The sequence below is a fragment of the Ambystoma mexicanum genome, chromosome 6p (assembly GCF_040938575.1).
Source record: "Ambystoma mexicanum isolate Mex_15411 chromosome 6p, UKY_AmexF1_1, whole genome shotgun sequence".
NCBI classification, from domain to species: domain Eukaryota; kingdom Metazoa; phylum Chordata; class Amphibia; order Caudata; family Ambystomatidae; genus Ambystoma; species Ambystoma mexicanum.
The window spans coordinates 151,702,342-151,727,273 of record NC_090935.1 but is presented as its reverse complement, the minus strand read 5'-3'; the positions used below and the strand labels follow the sequence as shown (position 1 = coordinate 151,727,273).

The 24,932-nt window shown below is 49.5% G+C and overlaps 1 protein-coding gene across 2 annotated transcripts in view; it reads right to left on the bottom strand.

Moving 5' to 3' along the window:
• Positions 1–24,932, bottom strand: part of SPMIP6 (sperm microtubule inner protein 6) — a 310,448-nt gene that overhangs the window by 189,624 nt on the left and 95,892 nt on the right. For both annotated transcript variants that reach the window (XR_011280602.1, XM_069626836.1), the window contains exon 3: positions 7,146–7,297. Coding sequence is in view for 1 of the 2 variants with exons in the window: in XM_069626836.1 (XP_069482937.1) it covers positions 7,146–7,297 (152 nt within the window). In the remaining variant the exon portion in view is untranslated. The remainder of the gene's footprint in view (positions 1–7,145; positions 7,298–24,932) is intronic.

Below are 24,932 nucleotides of genomic sequence, written 5' to 3'. Positions count from 1 at the left end.
AGTGACAGTGGCGCAATATGCATTCAACACGACATATGTGGAGGGGCAGAGAATGGGCCCTCCAAACCCCCTCATCCCAGAACTGGCTGTAGTAAAAATCTTGGTAGGCCTCCTGCCTAAGGCTGTGAGGCCCCCATTGTCTCCCTGACAGTTTCAAACCTTTGACCTTGTCACATACCTCCACCCCTTCTTCTGAATTCCCGCCCCCCCCCTCTGGCTCTCTAATAACCTGGGAATATTCAGAGAGAAATGTCATGTTAATTTGTTTCTTTCCTGCTTGTGTCTGGAGAGCTTTAAGGCACTTGTTGAAAAGAGGGTAATTTGTCTCAAACAGGGCTCCTTCGGGTAGGCTGGGCATTACATTCATGAAGACTGATATTTTCTGCTCCAACACTTGAATTCCTACTTTGGCTTGGGTATATAGATATGCATCCCTGTAAGCGCAGATGATTCTGGGCAGAGGTCCAGGGTGAGTTCCTCTTGGGCTATGAAATCTGACCTAATGACTGTCTTCCTGCTCCCTCAGGCCAGGAAAGCTTTTGCCGGTCTTCCCTGAACTATCACAGGAAGCTGGAATGCCCAGTCTACTTCACCTGTGGTGTATACGGTCCACGCTGGGTATTCATAAGCCTTCTCTTCTTTGGGGAACAGATCAGAGAGGTACTACGGGCTGGTGACTCTTTCTCGCCATCGGGTTAAAGCTGTCCTAGGTTTAGCAGCCATCGTCTCTTCCCTCCGCTGGTCAAGTCTAAACATGACTATATGCCAGGGTTTCCCACATGTTAGCGCCATTACCTCCGGGCGCGGGCTGGGTCTTGATTTTCTCTTATCCGCTGGGCGAGGCAATGTCACTCTCGACCCAGCAACAATTGATGCAGAGGTTAGATTTATCAGGTTAAGGTTTTCCTCTCTTAAACGGGTCCCAGGATTGGCATCACTGGTCTCTTCGCTTCCACTAACCTATCCCTGGTTCTCTGTTGAGTGTTGGCTGTTTGAATCGCTTCCTCCTGTAACTAGTAAATTACCTTTGGCAAGTATAGTGGCAAAGAATTCGCAACTTGCTAATGCAGGAGCATTTTCTGTAGGTCTTATGTCTTCACCATGTATTGAAAAGATTCTTCACCTAATCTGACATCTGATTGGGGCTCATGGCCTGTACACACTGAAAACCTCACGGGAGGCATCACAGACATCTACAGAAGTCCTAAGTACCAGAACCACACATAACATGTGGCCATCACAATCACTGACCACCATGTTCATGATCCCAGACATCCCCTGTCAAGGGGTGCATAATGGGGACAATCTGTCAGCACATCTTGGTGGAATCTACTTCTATTTCCCTCTCTTTAGCCAGGAACTGGAATGCAGTCTTCTGGCTGAGCTGTGAAAGTCTCCCAACCCTCACTCTCCTTCTAGCTACCCTCTTCTACTTTCTCCTATTGCCCTCCCTTTAGGAATCAGAATGTGGCTCCCTTGTTTAGCTGTAAATGGAGCCAAACTAGCACTACTCCTACCTTACTACTCATACTTCTATCTCCCTCTCTTTAGTCAGGAACTGGAATGCAGTCTTCTGGCAGAGCTGCGAAAGTCTCCCAATCTTCACTCTCCTCCTTTCTACCCACTCTACTTTCTCCTATTGCCATCCTTTTAGGAATCAGAATGTGGCTCTCCTCTTTAGCTGTGAATGGCACCTAACCAGCACTACTACCTAACTACTCCTACTTCTATCTCCCTCTCTTTAGCAAGAAACTGGAATGCAGTCTTCTGGCCGAGCTGCGAAAGTCTCCCAATCATCACTCTCCTCCTATCTACACTCTTCTACTGTATCCTATTGCCCTCCATTAGGAATCAGGATGTGCCTCTCTTGTTTAGCTGTGAATGGAGCCAAACCAGCACTACTCCTACCTTACCACTCATACTTCTATCTCCCTCTCTTTAGTCAGGAACTGGAATGCAGTCTTCTGGTCGACCTGCGAAAGTCTCCCAACCCTCACTCTCCTTCTATCTACCCATGTTCACTTTCTCCTATTGCCCTCCCTTTAGGAATCAGAATGTGGCTCTCCCCTTTAGCTGTGAATGGCACCTAACCAGCACTACTACCTAACTACTCCTACTTCTATCTCCCTCTCTTTAGACAGGAAATGCGTTGTGGCCCACTGGTTTAGCTGTGACTGTTCCCTAGCCGACTCTTCTTCTATCTACCCACTCCTCTTCCTAGCTCCCTCTCTTTAGTCAGGAACTGGACTGGCGCCTTCTGACTTTGTTGTGAGCGTCCCCAACCCATACTCTGCTCCTATTTACCCACTTCTTTCTTCTATCGCCCTCACTTTAGTCAGGAACCAGAATGCGGCCCTCTGGTTTCGCTGCGTATGTCCCCTAACTGACACTCCTCCTTCTGTCGCCGGAACTGGAATGTCGTCAGGAACTGGAATGTCGTCTTCTGGAAGTTCTGGCTGAGCTGTGAAGGTCCCCTAATCGCGTAGTGCACTCACCCATTACCTACCCACGACTCTTTGCTTCTGTTTACCTTCCTTTGGTCAGGAATCGGAATGTGGCCTCCTGAACTAGCTGTGATCATACACTGACCCCTTATTTCTAACCCCCACACTTTGAGGCAAATGATTTTGGCAACGTACACCAATAAATAAACGACTAACAAAGAAATACATCCTGTCCGGTGCTCACGCAGTGCAGCAGCTCAGGACATAGCATACACTAATGGAGTGTACAGAACAAAACGCCGGGAGAGGCGGAACAAGCCATTTCCTTAAGTAGTTTAAAATGAGAAACATGAATCTATTATTTTATAAAGGCTTCCCACCTATTCCTTCTTCCTACCCTTAACTGAAAGGGAAGCACAAGTGGTAATCATCGTGAGTGCTTGTAAATCTGAGTGGTAATGAGATTGAGATTTTAGAAATTCAATACATATACAAAATAAATATTAGTTAAATTGTACATTTACAATATTGTAACAACCAATACAACAACTTTACTCTCAAAATTCCATGCAGGATAAACGTTTAATGACTATTTCCTTTGTCCCCAGATTCAGCACTTTGTCTGAATATTGAATCCGCCCCCTCCGCCTACCCTCATTGGGCGCCAACACAAGACGTTCAAGAGCATACATACTGCTCATCATTGGGAAGCGGGGAAATCTGTCCGGAGCGCAGTTTCCTCCTACACTGTCTCCATTCTTTCACCTTAATACATATGCAACCTCTTCAGTATTGCTTCCTGGGGGTTCCCTGCTTAAAGGTGGCTGAAATAGGTGAGCTTTAGAAGGACACTGACCTTGGGCTCGGACAGCAGGAACACCATCTGCACATCACTCCCAACATTTGTAGTTTCTAACCATGGCAAACCCTCAAAGCCTGCATCACTTTGAACATGCCTACTTCACCTATAAGGCTAAAACACAGAAAGTTGCCTCCCACAGCACCCGGCTGAAAACATATGGGTGTCACCACAGCACCAGGAGCTGCAACAACGCCAGGCTAGAATCTAACAGCAGCAATAAGGAATAATAAACAGGAGACAGGCCTTCTCCTGCTACACACCCAGAACCCTGAAGCTCTTACAGACACACAACAGGATGGCCTCATCTCTAACGCACTTCAGCTGAGAACTAAAGACTCTTCCCAAAGAACATAATATTTAGGTAATAGAACCCGAGGTCGGGGGAGGGGCATTACTGGCCGGGTAATGCCCCTGGGGAGATAGTTACAAGCCTGAGCAAAGACAGGGCTTTAACGTAGCCCTGGGATCATTACCTGACGAGTAATGCCCCCCTCTGAGGGTTCTATCGCTACAAGTACCCCAGCACATCATACCAGGGTACTAATACATTTTTTTTTAAGTTGTGACACAAGTTTGCGTTCGTTTCTCAACTCGAAGAATAAAAGCAAAATAAATGGCCACCAGGGATTGGGGAAAAGGTACTACACGTAGACCCTTCTCCCTTTTCATGGCGGCCATTACAAACATTGAAAAATAATAAACTGAACAAAATGGCCGCTGTAGAGCATGGAAAAGGGACTGCACTTAGTCCCTTCTCCCTTTCCATGGCGGCCTTCCATAGAAAGGGAGGGAACTCCATGGGACGCGGAGCTTGGGCACACAGCAGGTGAATCTTTTTCGGCCGGGCAACGGCCTGTCAAGGGCCAATCAGATTGTTTGATAAAATCGTATTGTCCCTAGCCAGGTACTAATTAAGCAATAGAACCCGAGCGTCGGGGGCATTACCGACTCAGGTAATGCCCCGGGGCCCATAGGTAAGGACCCGAGCGAAGCGAGTTAAAACCCTGATAGTACTTCTACCTGCTTCCCAACTTGATCTCCTGGTCCTACACTCTCTGTATTCTCCTATTTTTCCTTGTAACAATCTGTTGTATCCAGCTACGTTTGCATTGTGTATAACTCTCACAGGTATACCTACGTTGTCTTGCTATACTCTTCTCTTTATACATCCACTGATTATGTATGCTAGGATAATTACATAGATTTCGCAGGATAGTCTGTCAGAATGTGTTTGTAGGTTCATATCTGTATTGTACAGTTCTCAGTGGGAGGAATAAGAACAATCAGTGGGCGTTGGGAGCAAAGCTCTGTCTACTAGGGTCAAGGGACAGAACAGAACGGGTAAACATTCCAAAACACATCTGCACTTCATGAAGCCAGTTTCCATGCAGGTGTGTATTGACAAGGCCTTCCCCTAAGATGCTGGCATCTGGGCCGAGGAGCATCTTGCAACCTTTTGGAAGTGTACTTAGGTCATTGGCCAGTAGTCGAGGGTGGACTCTGGAGAGAAAACATAGGGTGAGGGAATGAACAGCTTTGCGAATCAGTCAGAGAGTGTCGAAAGTTGATGGAGCATTTCACTGGGATGAGGATAGTGGATGCAAGGCCAGGAAAATGAGGGTGAAGGCTGAAGATTGAGCAGAGGGGAGTTTTTTAGGGTCTTATAGGGATTTCCTGGTATCCCATTTCAGGAGTCTCGCTAGACAGATATAGGAGTAGATGGACGCCCCATAGGAGTTGCCTGTGGGGAATGAGGGCATACCGTGGAAAGTGACCCTCAGTTTACAGACCTGACACACATGTAAGTGCCCACGGTTGATGCCCGTGAGAAAGGTAGGAGAAGGGCTCACTGGAACCGCACTCAGGACCGAGTACAATATATTCATGAGGTGCACAGTACATGCTCCAAGGCAGAAGGCAGAGATGGTGTTCATGCAGTCAACTGGATGTGGTGGATGGATGCTGTTATCTGTTGATGTCCAACTGGGCTCTGCTGGAATAGTGTCATCGGCAAGCACAAGGTATCAGTATTACCCAATTTTGTCGAATCGCATTTTTTATGAATTATTTTTACAAATATTGTTTTGCTGGAAAAATATAGATGGTAAGTTTGGGTCAGGTATATAGAAGGGTAGTTTTGGGTGTAAGTGGGAGTTTGGCAGGTGCCATCCTGCTTTCACCGGTAAAAAAGCAGTAAAGTTGGCACAAAAAATCAGCGAAATTGCCATTCAGTAAAATAAATTTCATAGATCCAAATGATCAAATCTGATAACTACATAGCATGCATGCCAGTGGGAACATACATATGTTTAATCCAAATGGCAATAGGGCCGATCCTGCAAATGATCTGCATAGAATATAACAGGAACAATTACATCTGCAGCTGGTGAATGTATTAAGCCGTTAAGCTGGCGAAACCGGTCAGGCCAGTGCCTCCAATCGCTATTGCCGGACGGAGGGACTGCATGCAGACGTCATTTGTTTCTGCATCAGAGGCAGTGAACAGGTGGAATGGTATCAGAGCACATGAGTAGCATGAGGCCTGGTCTGAGGTATTTCTTCCCTAGTGCTCTTGAAAATAGTTCTGGATCCATGGATGGGCAGAGGTATTGACAGAGCACGCTATGTAGATTATCGGGAGTGGGCATTGGGGAGGTGATTACTGCTTCTAGTGTATTAGCCGTGCATGGAAGACCAGAGAGTCTGGGCATCATTCCAGGTTTGGCTGTGCAGGAAAAAAATGGCGGTTATTCCGTTGCCGCCATTTTACCCAGACCGCTAAACTACAAGTTTGGTGATGGGGTGGTAGGATTTACCTGCAGCCCCGAGCGGCCGGGAATTCCGGTACCCCACCACCAAAAAATGGCAGTATTACTATTGCCGGTAATACCGGCAATTCCTAAGGACTCCATGGAATGGTGAATTACATACACTTACTGGCACCTGTAATCTCCCAGTAATTCCGGTAGATCAAGTGTCCCGGTAACCGTTATACCATTTGGTGGTATCCCACCAGAATTACCGGCGGTATACCACCAAAGCTAATAATGAGAGCCAGTAACTTTTGTTAATACCGTTAGATAAGCCTTTGGAGATTTCATGAGGGAGGTGATGGGTACATGCTTTCATGTAATTAGCCCTTCTTAAAGAGAACAGTTGATAAGGTGAGTCAGAAGGTTTCTGGAAGAACTTCTTGGGGACTTCACTACCTAATAAAAAGACCTTGGTAATATGACTTGTGTGCTCTCTAAACTGAATCCAGGCAGCTGCTTGTGATGAATGCTGCGCGGTCAATAGCGGTTTGGGTTTTTTGTCCTAAAGCCTCTCTAGTGCCCTCCATTTGTTTGGGCTTGCTATCCTCTGCGTTCCTACTGCCACCCATGTTGGTGTGGTAAACACTGAAGTTAGCAGCACTGTGTGTGAGGAAAAATATGATGGTGAGGACAGGTTTTTACTTTCCTCTAAGGTTATATCTCCAATTGCTATCACAGTCTGCAAAAGGGTTAGCATAATGCCCTCCCATCTGTGGGAGTAAAAACTATGGTTCCGGTGAGGTTTCAGTAAGAAGGACGAATGCACATAACATTGGCACATCGGGAACAATGAGTCTAACCATGTACTGAGCACTTGCCTCTGATGGTACTGGTAAACACAGCTGTTATGGTTTGCTCTTATAAATGAGGATCTTCAGCTACTCTCACAGAGTAGATAATGCCTGTGTGTCCCATTACTTGAGAATAAACTCTTTCATTGGAGCACAGTTGGATCCTCTTTCACAGTACTGTGCTACCACATGGCTTGAATGAGTGCATGGGATATAGAATGGGATCTTCATTTACCGGGGACGGCCTTTGGTCGGGCCACAGACATGCCCTGCATGGATCTTCTTCTTCCTGCGATTCCGTTTTCCAATCGGGTAGCTTTGGCCCTTTGGACAAGTTGCAGCTCCGTTCATCAGGCATTTCCTTGGCCAATGTTTCTTTAGTTAATTCTGTGTGATAACAATGACACAGTGTTAGTGTGCGATAAGACGACACAGCTAACCATTATTTTGCAGAACACAAGATTTAGAAGGCAGTATTGGAGTAGATTAGATCCATATAATACCAGCGACACCTTTCTACATGGAGACATGTGCACCTAATAACCTAACAACACCAAGTGTAGCATAATGTTCATATTATTTGCGGTTCGGAATCATCTTATCATTCAATGGTAGTGGCATCCTAACCAATCCGAAATCCTAGTTGCACATATTTAGTGGACACACAATAAATGTGGATAAATGCAGATAAAAGAGCAACACAATAAATATGGAAGAACACAGATGGAAATGTCAGGAAAAGAAATATAATTAACCTGGTGCCTTAATCCTAATATAATCAGCTAGTTATGACATCACCACACACACACACACACACACACACACACACACACACACACACACACACACACACACACACACACACACACACACACACACACACACACACACACACACACACACACACACACACACACACACACACACACACACACACACACACACACACACACACACACACACACACACACACACACACACACACACACACACACACACACACACACACACACACACACACACACACACACACACACACACACACACACACACACACACACACACACACACACACACACACACACACACACACACACACACACACACCCCCCCCCCCCCCCCCCCCCCCCCTCTGCTTCACTGTTCTTCCCAGCCAAATGTAACATTAGGAAAACATCACTCAAGGAAATCCCCACTTCACACTCAAGGACCAGCCCTGTGAAAGTCCCATCCCTACCAAGGTCCATCCACGCCCTCATAACCATCACCATTCGGGGTCCCATCCCCGCCGAAAGATCCATCCCTGCCACAAGGTTCATCCCTGTCCCAAGGCCCCTCACTGCCGCGCATCCCCTCCTGGTATTTCGTAGCCCATTCCCACATGTGGCCCATCCCTGCTACTTATCAGAGGGGGCGTATCCCCTCCTGATATTTCGTAGCCCATTCCCACATGTGGGCCATCCCTGCTACTTATCAGAGGGGGCGTATCCCTTCCTGGTATTTCGTAGCCCATTCCCACATGTGGGCCATCCCTGCTACTTATCAGAGGGGGCGCGTATCCCCTCCTGGTATTTCGTAGCCCATTCCCACATGTGGGCCATCCCTGCTACTTATCAGAGGGGGCACATCCCCTCCTGATATTTCGTAGCCCATTCCCACATGTGGGCCATCCCTGCTACTTATCAGAGGGGGCGCGTATCCCCTCCTGGTATTTCGTAGCCCATTCCCACATGTGGGCCATCCCTGCTACTTATCAGAGGGGGCGCATCCCCTCCTGGTATTTCGTAGCCCATTCCCACATGTGGGCCATCCCTGCTACTTATCAGAGGGGGCGCATCCCCTCCTGGGCCATCCCTGCTACTTCTCAGAGGGGGCGCATCCCCTCCTGGTATTTCGTAGCCCATTCCCACATGTGGCCCATCCCTGCTACTTATCAGAGGGGGCGCATCCCCTCCTGATATTTCGTAGCCCATTCCCACATGTGGGCCATCCCTGCTACTTATCAGAGGGGGCGCATCTCCTCCTGATATTTCGTAGCCCATTCCCACATGTGGGCCATCCCTGCTACTTATCAGAGGGGGCGCGTATCCCCTCCTGGTATTTCGTAGCCCATTCCCACATGTGGGCCATCCCTGCTACTTATCAGAGGGGGCGCGTATCCCCTCCTGGTATTTCGTAGCCCATTGCCACATGTGGGCCATCCCTGCTACTTATCAGAGGGGGCGCATCCCCTCCTGATATTTCGTAGCCCATTCCCACATGTGGGCCATCCCTGCTACTTATCAGAGGGGGCGCGTATCCCCTCCTGGTATTTCGTAGCCCATTCCCACATGTGGGCCATCCCTGCTACTTATCAGAGGGGGCGCATCCCCTCCTGATATTTCGTAGCCCATTCCCACATGTGGGCCATCCCTGCTACTTATCAGAGGGGGCGCGTATCCCCTCCTGGTATTTCGTAGCCCATTCCCACATGTGGGCCATCCCTGCTACTTATCAGAGGGGGCGCATCCCCTCCTGGTATTTCGTAGCCCATTCCCACATGTGGGCCATCCCTGCTACTTATCAGAGGGGGCGCATCCCCTCCTGGGCCATCCCTGCTACTTCTCAGAGGGGGCGCATCCCCTCCTGGTATTTCGTAGCCCATTCCCACATGTGGGCCATCCCTGCTACTTATCAGAGGGGGCGCATCCCCTCCTGGTATTTCGTAGCCCATTCCCACATGTGGGCCATCCCTGCTACTTATCAGAGGGGGCGCATCCCCTCCTGGTATTTCGTAGCCCATTCCCACATGTGGGCCATCCCTGCTACTTATCAGAGGGGGCGCATCCCCTCCTGGTATTTCGTAGCCCATTCCCACATGTGGGCCATCCCTGCTACTTATCAGAGGGGGCGCATCCCCTCCTGATATTTCGTAGCCCATTCCCACATGTGGGCCATCCCTGCTACTTATCAGAGGGGGCGCATCCCCTCCTGATATTTCGTAGCCCATTGTCACATGTGGTCCATCCCTGCTACTTATCAGAGGCAAAACGTGGGATTAATGTATAATTCTGTCCGGATCTAAAATGTTTCATAGAAACTCATTCCCACTACAATCGAAGACGCACAGCAGAAACAGTTAGGTGGCTACATTATCCTTATAGTGTGGTTGGGGGGGACCTGGAATGACTGTAGAAAACCTGTCCATAATATGCTCCATTGAGGAAATGCAAACTAAGCGCCGATTTCGACTATTATGATGCAAATAATGTCTTTGCCAACACTGAAAAACACTAACACTGCCTACACAAATCCAGGCAAAAAGCACACAGAAGACAATATGCAAGCCACTCACAAGCCTGCACAAATATAGGGAAATGAAGCTCGCCTACACCAAAGCCCATGTATATGGGCAATGGGCCAATGGCACTTCCAATTGATGACTTTCCGAAGGCCTAGGACTACAACAGGCACGGTCCTACTCAATGCACAACGGCATAACTGAAACAGGCTTCCGTAAGAAACGCGCTGTGAAGCACACTATGCACAAGGGCATAACATGAAATGGGCTTCCGCGAGAAACGAGGCGTGCACCACACTATGCACAAGGGCATAACATGAAACAGGTTTCCATGAGAAACGAGGCGTGCAGCACACTATGCACTAAGGCATAACATGAAATGGGCTTCCACGAATAAGGAGGCATGCAGCACACTATGCACAAGGGCATAACATGAAACAAGCTTCCGTGAGAAATGAGACGTGCAACACACTAGGCACAAGGGCATAACATGAAACAAGCTTCCGTGAGAAACGTGGCGTGCAGCACACTATGCACAAGGGCATAACATGAAACGGGCTTCCGCGAGAAATGAGGCGTGCACCACACTGTGCACAAGGGCATAACATGAAACAGGCTTCCATGAGAAACGAGGCGTGCAGCACACTATGCACTAAGGCATAACATGAAATGGGCTTCCGTGAGAAACAAGGCATGCAGCACACTATGCACAAGGGCATAACATGAAACAGGCTTCTGTGGGAAACGAGGCGTGCACCACACTATGCACAAGGGCATAACATGAAACAGGCTTCCATGAGAAACGCGGCGTGAAGAACACTATGCACAAGGGCATAACATGAAACGGGCTTCCATGAATAAGGAGGCATGCAGCACACTATGCACAAGGGCATAACATGAAACAAGCTTCCGTGAGAAATGAGACGTGCAACACACTAGGCACAAGGGCATAACATGAAACAAGCTTCCGTGAGAAATGGGGCGTGCAGCGCACTATGGATAGGGGTAAAACATTATCATCATCAGAAAATCGTTATTGGGCTAATTGCCATCAAAGAACAAATTTAAACGTACATCATAATACATCACTTTACATTAACATGCATAAAAGATTAAACATTATAAAATACACAAGCAGTCATTAAAAGTATAAATTCATCATATACAGGACAAGCTAAACACTATACCAAATACTTTTTCCTAACCTTAGTCGCTCTCTTAAGAAAAGACAACAGAGCCCATGCAATGTAGCACGACTCTGCCTGCAATAAAAAGAATCGAACCTAGCCCTGGTAATCAGCCCTCGATCAGCAGAATGATTTCTGAAGGTAAGGTGTGGCTGTAGTTTTCCAGGTGTATTAATAATGGCATACTTTCTATCAAAGGTTGTCCTAAATTAACTAAGCTCTCTTGATAACTTGAACTTGTCCCTAAAATGGGCTGTAACTGTTCGGTTAAGGACCTTAGAGACTAATTAACGGCGGCACTAGATGGAAAGTACTCTTGGCATACTTCTCATCCTCTAAGTGCATCATTTATGTCTATCACAATGGCACTGTCATGGCCCAGCGTCCACCCAATGTACTTCTCTTCAGCCAGCGCCTACCGCCCCATATCAGTCATTCATAGGCTTTATTTCGACAGTAAAAGTCATAAAATTGATACATCAAAGATAAAAAAATAAAAAATGCAGGAGTTTAACACAGCATCCCGACAATAAATCAAAGAGTAATTGCCAGGGGTGGCTGAGCTGGCTCTTTAGACTTCTTGATTGTATACCTAGTTGCTTTGAAACGCAAGTGCAGAATTACTGAACAGACGTGGCAGACCTCGACCTCCTCCGCTGACAAACTGGCCTGCCATCTGCTCCAAAGGTAATACCGCCTCTCTATCCGCCCTAAGAAGAGAGCTTATATCCAGGCTAGTATCTCTGGAGTATCTTACAACACGGCTGAACTCTTCACAATCTGCAAGGAACTAGCCAAACCATCTGTAGTCTCCACTCCACCTCTTCCTTCTCAGGCCCTCTGTCCTGCATTGGCCACCCATTTCACCTCTAATACTCAGGACGTTCTGACTTCTCTCTTCTCTTCCCCCTCCTCCATCCCTCTCTCTGTCCTCCTGCCACGGCTGGCTGCTTTTTCACCCCTCCCACTCTCTCCACCTTCTCACCTACCACAACATATGAGATCTCCAGAGTAGTCTGCTCTATGAAGGTCTCATCCAAACAGGTGTCTCCCTACTCTTCCAGAACCATTAAGGATAACATTTCCGCCCTCGCTCCGGCTCTTGCTAATTTCTTCAACCACTCCCTAGCATCTGACTCTTTCCCCTCTTCTGTCAAGCACTCCCTTGTGCATCCCCTCCTGAAAGACCTTCAGCCGGCCCCTCCTGTCTGGCCAACTACCGTCATATCTCTACTAAACCCTTCCTTTGGAAACTCCTGGAGAAGTTAGTCATCCCCCAACTGACCCAACACACTGAGCTCATTGGCTGTTTGCATGACCATCAATCTGGATCCCGAGCATCCAGAGGCACAGAAACTGCTCTCCCGAACACCCGTGAAGAACGGCTCACAAGTGTTGACCCTAACTCTCATGCTGTTCTCATTCTCCTTGACCTCTCTTCCGCCTTTGACACGGTAAACCATTCTATCCTCATAAAGCGGCTGCACGATACTCTTGGTCTCAGACTGGGCACTGGATTGGTTGTCCTCCTTCCTCACTGACCACCCTTCCCAGCTGCTCCTACGTTTTACCGAAAAACAAATCGAAATTGTTTTATTTTTTTATTTTTGGGGGGTTCCCCCCGAACCTCCTATACCATATTGTTTTTTACCTATTCACAAGCACCCCCACCCCTTATATATATTTTTCCAACCCCCTCGCCCTTATATATTTCAAAGAGTTTTTTTGGCAAAATGTACTCATAAAAAATTGCACCCATTGATGAAAGAACGTTATACCCTTTCAACTTCACCTCCTATAGGGAATTCTCCCTTTCCTCACCTTCCTCCAGAAGCTCAATGTCTCTAGAGCTCTGGTCCTCTCCAGGCTACACTACTGTAACAGCCTCTTCCTCAATCAGCCTCTTTCTTCGCTCCGTCCTCTCCTACTAATCCAGAATAGGGCTGCAAGACTTATCCTTGACTTCAAGCCCTGAGACTGGATCTATCTAGCTCTAAAATCTGTCCACTGGCTCCTGGTTGTTTCAAAGATCAAATTGAAGACCCTTTGCATCATCAACAAGGCTGTCTGGGGCCTGGGACCTCGCTACTTGCAACTCTCTCTCACTAAAAACTCTCCCTTCAGATCCCTCTGATCTTAGAGCTCCAACTCTCTGCTGATCAAACACTTCTCCAAGCAGAGAGCAGCGGGCAGATCTCTCTCCTCAGCTGGCTCCCTAGTATGGAATAGCCTCCCTCTCTATCTCCTTCTGGAACCAGACCACCTCAGGCTCCGCAAACAACTCAAGACCTTGCTTTTCTCCTGCTCCTTCCCTCTCCCCTCCCATGCTACCCATCCCCTCTGTCACTGAAATTTGTGGCTTTGTCCCTCATGAGTCCAATAGGGCCCTGGCATTCTGCCCATTCGCCCATAGCACCCCCCTGCACTTCCCTTTGGGCCCACACCCGCCTGTCGGGTGGCCGCCTCTGCTCTGCACTTACCTTTGGGTGGTAGACCTCCCTCGCATGGGATGCCCCTGCCCATGCACTTACCGGTTGCCTCTCCAACGGGCACCTCGGCCACTTGGGACCCTAATAGCACTTACCCCCACCCCATCTCCCTTTATGTCCTTTTTCTTTCTTCACACTTACACGCTCTGAATGTTACAAGGCCTAGTAGGACCGCTTTGCTTTCATACTCATTGTCAATTTCATTGTTTATCTGCTCCCTTGCTCCCTTACCTTATGCCTTGTGGCGCTTTGAAACACTGTCTTGCTGTCTAAGCGCCTTATGAATATCCAATAAAAAATAAAATAGAAAAAGCTGGAGTGGGGTGGGGGGGGGTCAAGCGCACGTGCATTCATTTTGGTTAAACTCATTTTTTTTATAAAACATTTTATTGTTTTTCATGACTGAAACAAGACAGCCACAGAACAAAAGAACAAAAACCACAAACAAAGCAGCAGAACAAAAGCACTTCAGGACAGCGTCCACATCTTAAATCAACAGAATATCATTTGCGTTACAAAACACCAAGAGTTCCACTCTCCATCTGTACGTGCAGTAAGCATCGCTGACCTTGGCCTCAGGGCCCAGACTCGTCCCATTTCCCCCATATTTTAACTGCTTTGGCTGGGTGCCTCTTGTGCCATAGATTCGGTGTTCCATCATAGCACATGAGTCCATATCCAAGATCCACTGTTCCAGTGTCGGGGGGGTCTGGCTCTCCCCATTTTTGCGCGATGTTATGCTTCATTAGGGCCGTCGCAGTATTCAGTAGCAGCATGTCCCATTTATTAAAGTCAGACGGGTCCGGCACACCGAGGATCAGGACCCTCGGGTTCAGTTTAATGGCGCAAGTGAGCACCCTGGAGAGCTTTGCACAGCAAGCATTTCAAAAGGTACGGATCCGGGGGCATAGCCACAGAGTGTGGAAGAAGGTACCCTCCTCTTCGCCACATTGGAGAGAGTTCGAGTTCGTAGCCCTCTTCCAGCCATATAAAGTAGTTCTAGGGTATATATATAAAGTAGTTCTAGGGTAGTATATTCTATGCAGGACTTTGAGTTGCACTAGCCTGAGCCAAGAGGAGATAGCCACCTCCCGTGGATGCATAAGAACCTGGATCCAGTCCTCTGGATCTATCTCCACTACATTTCTCTCCCAATTAGCCTTTAATCTCGATAGCTCGGGGGTAGCAAAGGATGTAATGGCGTTGTAAAGGATGGATGTGCATTTTATGGGGATGCAGGCGGGGAACATATTTCGCTCTATCGGTGTGTAGTCAGGGATCGTGCCCTCTGGAGATATATGAACTCTCAGGGCATGGGACAACTGCATAAAGTGATATGGTTCTTTGGTAGGCAGCTGGAATTTACACTGCATGTCCTCGAACAAAGCTAGTTTCCTGTCCCTCAGGGTATCCTCCACCCTCAAAATTCCCGCTCTTACCCAGCTTGGCCATGGTTCAAGTTTCTCAATTTCCCTCAGGTTACCATTTTGCCATAGGGGCTGCGCTGCGGTTATCTTATTTCCCCACCCAAGAAACACATGTGCCTGTCGCCAAGTGTTGGTGATGTGGGTCGTAGGTGTCTGCCGAGGGGGCCGTTGTGGTGATTGATATAATATCTGTAGCGGGTCAAAGCCCTGTATCGCATCCAATTCGGCCCTGATGTGGGGCAGTGCCCGGTCCCCGGGGATCATGTCGTTGACCACCGCGAGCTGTGAGGCCCAGTAGTAGGTCTGGAGGCGGGGTACCCCTATCCCACCCTCTCAGACCGATCTCTGCAAAGTGCTCAACGCAATACGTGACTGCCCCCCCCCCCAGATAAGTACCCTGAGAAGGGTGTCTACTCAGGTAAATTCAGAGGTAGGGATCATAAGTGGGGCATTCTGCAGGACGTAAAGGAATCTAGGGAGTGCCATCATCTTAAAAAGCGTGGCTCTCCCCATGAGAGTCAGAGGAAGGAGCTTCCAGTGATGAACGTTGTTAACAAACCTTTCTATGATCGGTTGGAGGTTATACATCGCATATTTGGTTAGATCAGTGGTAACTCAAATTCCCAAGTATTTGAAGCCCTGCCTTTCAATCCGAAACGGGCAGCTCGGTGGGCTGGCCTGCTCCCCTCCCTTCACCGGGAAGAGTATTGACTTCTTCCAGTTGATTCGCAGTCCGCTAAATTCCCCGTAGCCAACAAGCATCTGCGTCACTATGGGACAGGTCCTAACCGGGTCGGCCAGGTACAACAGGAGGTCATCGGCATACAGGGAAGTACGATCCTCATGCCCCTCGGGCCATCTGAAACCCGTCCACTTCCTGCACTGGCGAAGCCACAAAGCCAGCGGTTCAATCGTGAGGGCAAAGAGGAAGGGGGACAGGGGGCACCCCTGTCTTGTGCCTCTGCCCAGGGGAAATGATCGGGAGGTCCACCCGTTCACCCTGACCTCTGCTTGGATGTTTGTATAAAGCAATTTTACCCATCCCAGAAAGCCCTCTCCAAACCCCATACGGTCCATGATTTCCCAGAGGCTATCCCATCTGATTGAATCGAATGCCTTTTCAAAATCAATTGCTAAAAGGGCTAATGGGGTGTCCAGAATAGGGGCACGGTCTAGCACCAGATGGAGTCGGCGCAGATTCATTCGGGTTGATTTATGTGGCATGAAGCCACATTGATCTGGATGTATCAAGGTGTTGACTACCTGCTGGAGCCGGTTGGCCAGAAGTTTAGCTAGGACCTTTGCTTCCCCGTTAATTAACGAGATTGGCCTATATGAGGCACTTTTCTCCTGTGGTTTATCCGGTTTGGGGATGACCACAATGGTGGCCTTGCACAGGTCTTGTGGAAGGGAACCTTGTTCCCGGGCTGTCAGCAGCATCCGATGCAGGGGGGGGGGCTATTTTACTACTCCCTAGTTTCTGCCAGATTTCGGCCGGGAACCCATTGGGGCCCGGAGTTTTCCCCGGTTGCAATTGTGCCAGTGCATCTGCTATTTCAGCTTCGGAGATGTCGGCATCCATCAGCTCTCGCTGTTGTTCCGAGAGGGTAGGAATTGCTATGTCATCAAGAAGGGTTGGGTCAAGCGACACCGATGGGGCCCGATACAGCGCAGCCTAAAATTGGGCGAATGCCTCCGCTATCTCAGCGTCCGATCGGCATCTCTCACCTCTGCGGGGTGATGATTACCCGAACGCAGCGCTGTCCCTCATCCCTCCTCTCTAACCACGCCAGCATTCTCCCCGCCTTGTCTCCCAGCTCATATATCCTGGCTCTGGATTCCCAATGGGCCTGCTTGGCGTTATTCAGCATGAGATTGCGGAGGTGTTCGGTGACTCGTTAAAGGGATATGTGGGTCTGGGGGGTTGGATCGAGGGTGTATGCATTTTCCCGATGGGTTACCTCGGCTTCGACATCGTTTATTTTCCGGAGCCTCTCCCTCCTCCTACTCGCCGTCCAGGAGATAATTTCCCCCCGTAACACTGTCTTGTAAGCCTCCCAGATCCCCACCGGGTCGTTTTCGCCTGTATCGTTAATCTCAAAGTACTCGGTGGAGACCTCTGTGAGGCGTTCCACCAATTCTGGGCAGTTCAGATAGTAACTGTTCAACCTCCACGTTCTAGGTGGGGCCGTACCTTGTAGGAGTGATTCCACCATCAGGGGTGAGTGATCTGAGATTCCCGGGGAAGTAATTCTGCCGAAAGTATTCTGAAAAGATCTCTGTGCGGGATGAATAGATAATTGAGCCTAGAGAGGGAGCCGTGGAGTTCCCGCCACACATCACAGAGACCCAGGGCAGATACAAAGCCGGAGAGCCTCGTGGGGACAGTCGGGTTACGCTGTCTAAGATGGGAGCGGTCCATGGAGTTGCACATGACGTCGTTAAAGTCGCCTCCCACGAACCTTTTATCGGGTTGGTGTTTCCCCATAAGGGTGGTCAGTTCTTCTAAAAGCACCTGCCCCAGTCCCGGTGGGGAGTAGATTGAGACAACCCCATATGTTTCCCCCCAGAGTGTACCCAGGACCAACACATAGCGACCCCGGGGGTCCTGCTCCTGTTCCTGTAGTGCGAACGGGACGCGTTTGTGTATGAGAATGAGTGTGCCCATGGATCGCATGGTATATCCCGCATGGAAAGCTATCCTATAATTGTCCGGTGAAAGAAGTTACAGTGCGATCCCCCTAAGTGAATTTCGGTAATCAGGGCTACATCGGGGGAGTGTCTAGAGAGTAGTTGCTTAATCAAGCGTCTCTTGATCGCGGAGCCCATCCCGTTCACATTCCAGGTCAGGATCTTAAGGGACTTGGGACGTGCAGTAAGTGGCATTTGAGAATGGTCAGGTGTCATCTTGCAAGATTATTTGAGGGGAAGGCAGGTGGCCCACAGGGATATCATCTTGGTGCATGATGGTGTAGTGTAAAATAAACAAAAAGTGATGGTTGAGTCGCTGCCTGGGCGTGCTATAAGCCCAACTACCAGAAACACTGCTGTCCCTTGGGGGTTGCAGGGATAAGCTGGTCTTGAAACAACCAGGAACTCTTCCCAACAAAACATTCCCTCCCCCTCCCCATACTCCACCCCAACACGAAGTACCTGTCGCCCCAACATGTGCTGACAATCAGAGAGAAAAAGAGTAGATTGTCAGCGTATAAAAGCCCCTATAGAAGTTGAACTAGAACTGATGGGGGGGGAATAAGATACCCCAGGTGCGAGGGTAGCAGATCCCCGCTTACCGCATTGTAGGTGTGTGACACGCCATTGGCGTCCTTCCGAGGGCCCCTTGCGGTGGCCTCCATGGTATGGTCATATAACGGCAGGAGGTCAAGCCAACGAGGGGGGTCAGGGCAGAGCCCCGACTCCTCCGGGCGCCGGAGGGTCAGGGGGTGGTGGTTGCTCAGGTCTGGGTCATTGTTCCGGAGGTGTTCTAGGGTTTCTTTGCCTGTTTCCTCGGGGCCCCGACCAGTCCCCCTCAATGTGCTGCTCCGCCCAGCGCCATGCTTCGCCCGGGTCGTCAAAGTGAACCGTAGTGCCTTTGTGATAAATTTTAAATTGTGCAGGGAAAAGCAGCCCATACTTGACACCCAGAGATTGCAATTGTCTCTTAAGTTTCTCAAAGGATTGCCTAGCCTTCTGTACCTCCTTTGTATAATCAGGGGAAAAGGCCAGCCTGGACTCGTTGAAGGTTACCGTGCCCTTGGTCCTAGCCAGCTGTAAGAGTGCGTCCCGGTCTCGATAGTTCAAGAACCTCGCTAAACAGTGCGCGGAGGAGCGCCAGGCAGCGGCCTTCCCGTGGGCATTCGGTGTGCTCTCTCTATGGAGAAGAATTTTGAGAAGGAGTGTGAGTCAAAGAGATCTGTTAGTAGTTGTTCCAGAAAGAGTTGCATACATGGGCCCTCCTCTTTCTCGGAGACACTGAGTATACAAACATTGTTACTTCTGGACCTCCCTTCGCTTTCCTCGACCCTCGCCTCCAAGGTCTTGAGTGTGGCCGCGACTCCCTGGAGTTGGTGTTGCACATTGTGTAGCCCATCCTCTGTATTCGAGATGCGCTGTTCCGCTTCTCCAGTACACACGGACAGTTTTTGCAGGTCATGTCTGAGAAGGGACACATCAAAACTTATTCGATCAATCTTCTGCTCCATGGACAAGCGTGAGTCAGCTATTGCAGCCATGACATCTTTGAGGGAGAGTGCGTCGGCGGGTTCCATGTCTCCAGATAGATGCGGTTGAAGGTCGGTGGCCTGAGAAGAGGCGACTGTGTATTGTTCAATCCTATTCTGCATGGCAGGCATTTTTTCTTTGCCCATGGTTGCAACCCGGTCAGGCAGGTGTAATGTCGTGGTGGAGCTCCTGTCTCTCGGTCTCACGGAGTGCGGCCCGGTTCGGTCGCGACTCAATGATGGGATGAGAGGTTGGGTTTTGCTGTTTATTGTTAGTTCACGTATGATTGCGGGCTCCGATGCCAAGTCAGCGCACTCTGCTATATTGGCAGGTGTTCCTAACCCAAAGTTTGTCTGGTTCTCAGGATGTTTATGCTTAATCGATGGTTTCAAGGTATTGGGTGAGGGGGGATTCCTTGGGTGGTGAGAGTGGCCCAGTCGTCCTGCTACCAGTGGCGGTCTATTGGTCTTACTCCCACTGTCTTAGTGTCAGGCCGTGAGCAAGAACGTGTCAGGCCGTGGCGGCGCGGTGCTCCGTCACTCTCGACCAGCCCGGCACACTCACCAGTGGTGTATGGCGGAGGGACCTCCTGGATGTATATGGGGGCACCCCTCACTTATTCCAGGCCGTTCCGGGTCAGGCTGATGTGTGCCTCCTGCAGTGTCTCCAGCTAGGCTCGGCAGGCCCACTGGTTTTCATTACCCCTTCGCCTCAGGGCCCAGGGAGAGCCAGCTATATTGTCCTTTTCTGTGCAGGTGGTGTTACGCTTTGTGTTGTTCCGCTTGGACGTTGTTTGTTCCGGTCCACGGAGGACCCGACAGTTCTTCTCTGGGCGATCCAGCAGCGACCCGCGGGCCTGTACTTAATTGTCCACCCCACCCCGGTGGAGCCGTGGCGCCAAGGGTGGGCTACCCTGAATCACCCGCACACCTTGCTGTTGCGTTCCCCCGCGGGCACCCCTGGGTAGTGAGCACGGGAGCGGCACTGCCCCAGGGATTGGTCCAGTCTGAGGTCTCCTGCAGCGTGTCACAGAGCGGGCGCCGCCTCTGCCCCACCCGATGTTGCTCCTCGGTTGCGTCCCCTGCGGACTCAGGCTCGTCCGGGACCACCACCAATCCCCTCGTGGGCCCCACATGGCGACGGCCGACGCTGGTGCCGGCGGCTGTCTAGCGGTGCGGCCGTGCCTGGGACAGTCAATCCGCCGGGGTAGCAGGCCGTGCAGGGGACGCATTCAGGTCCGGATTGGTTCGGATTTCAGGGCGCCGGAGGTAGGCGCCACCCCTGCAGCCCTGCTGAGCCCCCAGCCCAGCTGCAGTCAGGTCTCCATTCCCCTCAGCAGGGCGTCACTAGCCTGGATCTCCAGCGGCGGCCATCTTGTTTCGGGGACTCCGCTCAGGGCCTCGGACTTCGAATCGCCGGGGTTCAACACAGCCGCCTCCCAGGTCACCACAACTTCTCACACTTGTGCCGCGGGTGTTCCTCGTTCTTGCGGCCCTCTTGGAGCACGGCTAGCGGTCACATATCAGGCTGGTTTTCCAGGATGTATCATGCGGCAGCGGGAGCCGAAGGGACTCACGTCTGCTTCGCCTCGCAGTTGGCCACGCCCCCTGGTTAAACTCATTTTTATGTACTGGAGCCACAGAATTCGATCAGTTCCTGCCAATTTTAGTACTTCCCTAATAAAAAATTGAATTAAAATAGCTTTGGGATTAGACCAAATTCGTAACCAGTGTTAAAGGGGTGCTAAAATTCATCTTCTATAAAGCCAACGTCCAGCTCCTCATGAACTGCAAAATTAGCCGCGGCGCTGGCTAAGCCTAGTCTTGAGGAACTTATTTTCACCCACCTGCAAATGCGAAACATTTTTGAAACCCCACAAAGCAACTCCATAGTTATTTGCGACCAAGCATTGGGTATTATAGACGGTAAGTATCAAGTCTAACGGTTTGCCCACGCACATCCCCGTAAACCAGGATATACCACCCAGCCTTTTGCTCCGTTTTCTGTATGGAGACATGGGCAGTGCCTGTCAAAGACTTTGAGAAACGTACATCCAGGTAGTCAAAGTCTGTCACACCAGGTATAACAGCACCTTGACATAGCATTTTACCCAGCCTCAATGCCTTCTTCCTAGGTGCACATGCTATTACTGTGGATTTGACTGTATACACTTTAAGTTCTAAACCAGACAGGTAGTTAGTATAAGTCAGGATTAGCTGTTGAAGTGCCCATGGGGTATGAGCAATCAAGACAGTGTCATCCTCACAAGCAAGAACTGGGACTCCACGATTACCAGGACTTGGGTAATCAGCCTTAGTGTCCAACAAGGCCTTCTCCAGGCCAGAGTGTAAACAGCACTGGAGCCAAGCACAAACAGCACATCCTTGGCGTACACCCCTATTACATTGAAAATGCTGTGTACATTGACCTTGTTCGCTGCATCAAACACAGGCTCCATTATCCCTGTGTATAGCCTCCAAGAGCCTGATTATGCCACCGGGGCAATTCATGGATCTGAGTACACCCCAAAGCTTAGGCCTTGAGATCTTGTTGAAGGCCACGTATATAGGCTCACTTTTCATAAAAATTAAAAGGGACATTGCTAGATACAGGCTAAGTGCCTGTTCACAGGTTCCCAACCCTGGTCTGAAACCCAATTGAGTATCAGATCAAATGGAATTACACTCTATCCAATTCTCCAAATGCCCCACAACTAGCCTTCCAAACGCTTTAAATGACATGTGCAGGGGAGATATGGGACAATATGAAAGGGGGCTTGCACTATCACCCTTCTTATAGATGGGGAACATTATGGCATCTTTGCAGAACAGGGGAATTACCTTGGCTTTCAAAATTGATTTAAAAATAATAGTCAAAAGAGGGGCTCAGAGATCTATAAGATCCCAAAAATCTCAATTGGGACAGCAATGTGCCTTGTCTCATAGCCTTCAGTTCAAAATTCAGCGACCACTCCAGAGGAACACTTGCTGGGACCTCAGCCTGGCCGGATACACAGATGCAAAATGGTCCTCCCAGGCGGAAGCTGCTACCGTCATCACTGTTCCTAATCTAGAGTGTTTATACAACGGCCCAGAGTTAACCAAAGTCCAAAAGGTTTTAGGATCCTTACAATGAATAGCCTCAACTAATGCTTCCCATGACAATGTGTCAAGTTCCTTCTTCCATTTAATAATGGCTGTTTTTTTAGGATGCTCTGGCAGAATAATGGCAATTTTTGCAGAACTCACAAGGTCCAAAGTCTTCACGAAGATAGACCTAAACGCAGGTTACCACCAGCTCAAATTACATATGGAATCGAGATACATCACAACGTTCTGAACGCACCTGGGACTGATAAGATACAACAAGTTACATTTCGGCATCTGCTCGGCAGCTGACGTTTTCCAGCAGACAATACAGTCTTACAGGTCTGCCGGGATTCTTAAATGTCAGCCATGACATTCACACCCACACAAAAGACAGTGCGGAACACATGCACCTACTAAAAGCAGCCCTCAACCCGCTAGACAAAGCTTGCCCAACCATCCACAAGGAAAAGTGCAAATTCCTCAAGGCAGAGCTGACCTTTTTTGGTTATGTGTTTAACAGAAAGGGCGCTCTACACTCTTCCATACTGCACCACTGCTGCTGGCGGAGATACTGAACCCAGAGATGGCGGCTTGGCAGCACGATAGGTACCACCTGTTGGCGGCACTGAGGCCCCCAGGAAAGTTAAATGACTATGGGCCTCATTCTGAGGTCAGCGGTAACCCGCCGGTGCCACTTGCGGTTTGCCGCCAACCTGGAAACATTGAATCTGCCACCTGACTTCCCGGTGCCACTGGGACATTACAAGTCCCGGCGGCGTGGGAAGTTAGGCCTCTGGTTTGGTAACTCCCCATTCCCCTGGTGTCCCATAGGACTCCATGGGAGTGGGGAGACGGATGGACAGGCACTGTTGCTAAGTGCTTCCGCGAGGACTCTGCATACCGTGGCCGATGCACCCAGCAGGATCAGACCTGCCGGGCGCCATGCTACCTGCAGGCAGACTCGTAGTGTGGCGGTCCGGAATTAAGGGTGCTGGTAACCTTACCCTTAATACCCTCACACACACACACACACACACACACACACACACACACACACACACACACACACACACACACACACACACACACACACACACACACACACACACACACACACACACACACACACACACACACACACACACACACACACACACACACACACACACCCCCCCCCCACCCCCCCCCCACCCCCCCCCCACCCCCCACCCCCCACCCCCGGCCTCGAAGGTGCAAGGTGCAGAGGGATACACAGCCCTTAGACAGTTTATGCAGTTTCGAGATTAAATGCAGCCAGAAACAATTGCACAACTCACTAGGTCCAGGCAACGGTGTCCAGTCAGTATGTCGAACGCATTTTTTCGAATGCAAAAATGTCGAAAACATTATGTCGAAAAAAAATCGAATGTATAATTTTTTTATTTAATACATTTTTGGGGGGTTTTGGTAAGTAAAATAAAGTGTACAAAAAATAGGGGTTTAGGGGGGAACCCCCCATTAAAAAAAAAATTAAACATTCAGAAAAAAAAATCGACTTCATGTTTTCGACATTTTTGCATTCGAAATAATTGAATTCGAAATATTAACTATAAACCGTTGACACCCTCTGAAATATACGATTGAAGGGCACGGTTACAGACACGTCGTACACACATTTGCCTCTCACAGGGGCTATCCGTATATATAACAGCCATAACGTTACAAATACAACTGAAAATAGACTACTTTCCCAACAGAAACACATCCTGGCAAAGGTAAGGAGCATGAACTGCAACCCAGTGCCAGATGTCATAACCAGCACTTCAGGCTACCTACCCACAGTGGCGCAGGCACCCACTGGGGCCATGTAAGGAACTTAGCATGAGTTTCCTCACGCCGAAAATTAAAACGCCTCACACACAAATTAGCAACTATCCCGATCGTGAAGGTTCTTCACATGCATACATCAGTCTGCATACTCCTGACCGTGGAGACTGAGATGGCAAACCATGATGCTTACACAATACTAGCATGCCATCTCCCACATCCACTGCTGCATGCCATATAGAGCATGCCACCTGACTCAGAATAAGCATCAAGATACCCCTCACACTTGCAGTGTGTCCCAGGAGAAGGTGTTGCCTCAGATAGAGCATATACCAAGCAGCACTGGATGGATAACAAGTGGTACTGGAGTATCGGCACCATACCTCCAAGATATCTGGGCCAAGTGCAACCGGAACAGGGGGTTCCAGCTGGGTCACTCAGGGCAGACACATTAGTGTACCACAGTGTTGGTTCTCCATCAGGGATAACAGTTACCTGCTGGGGGCATAATACCAACACAGTC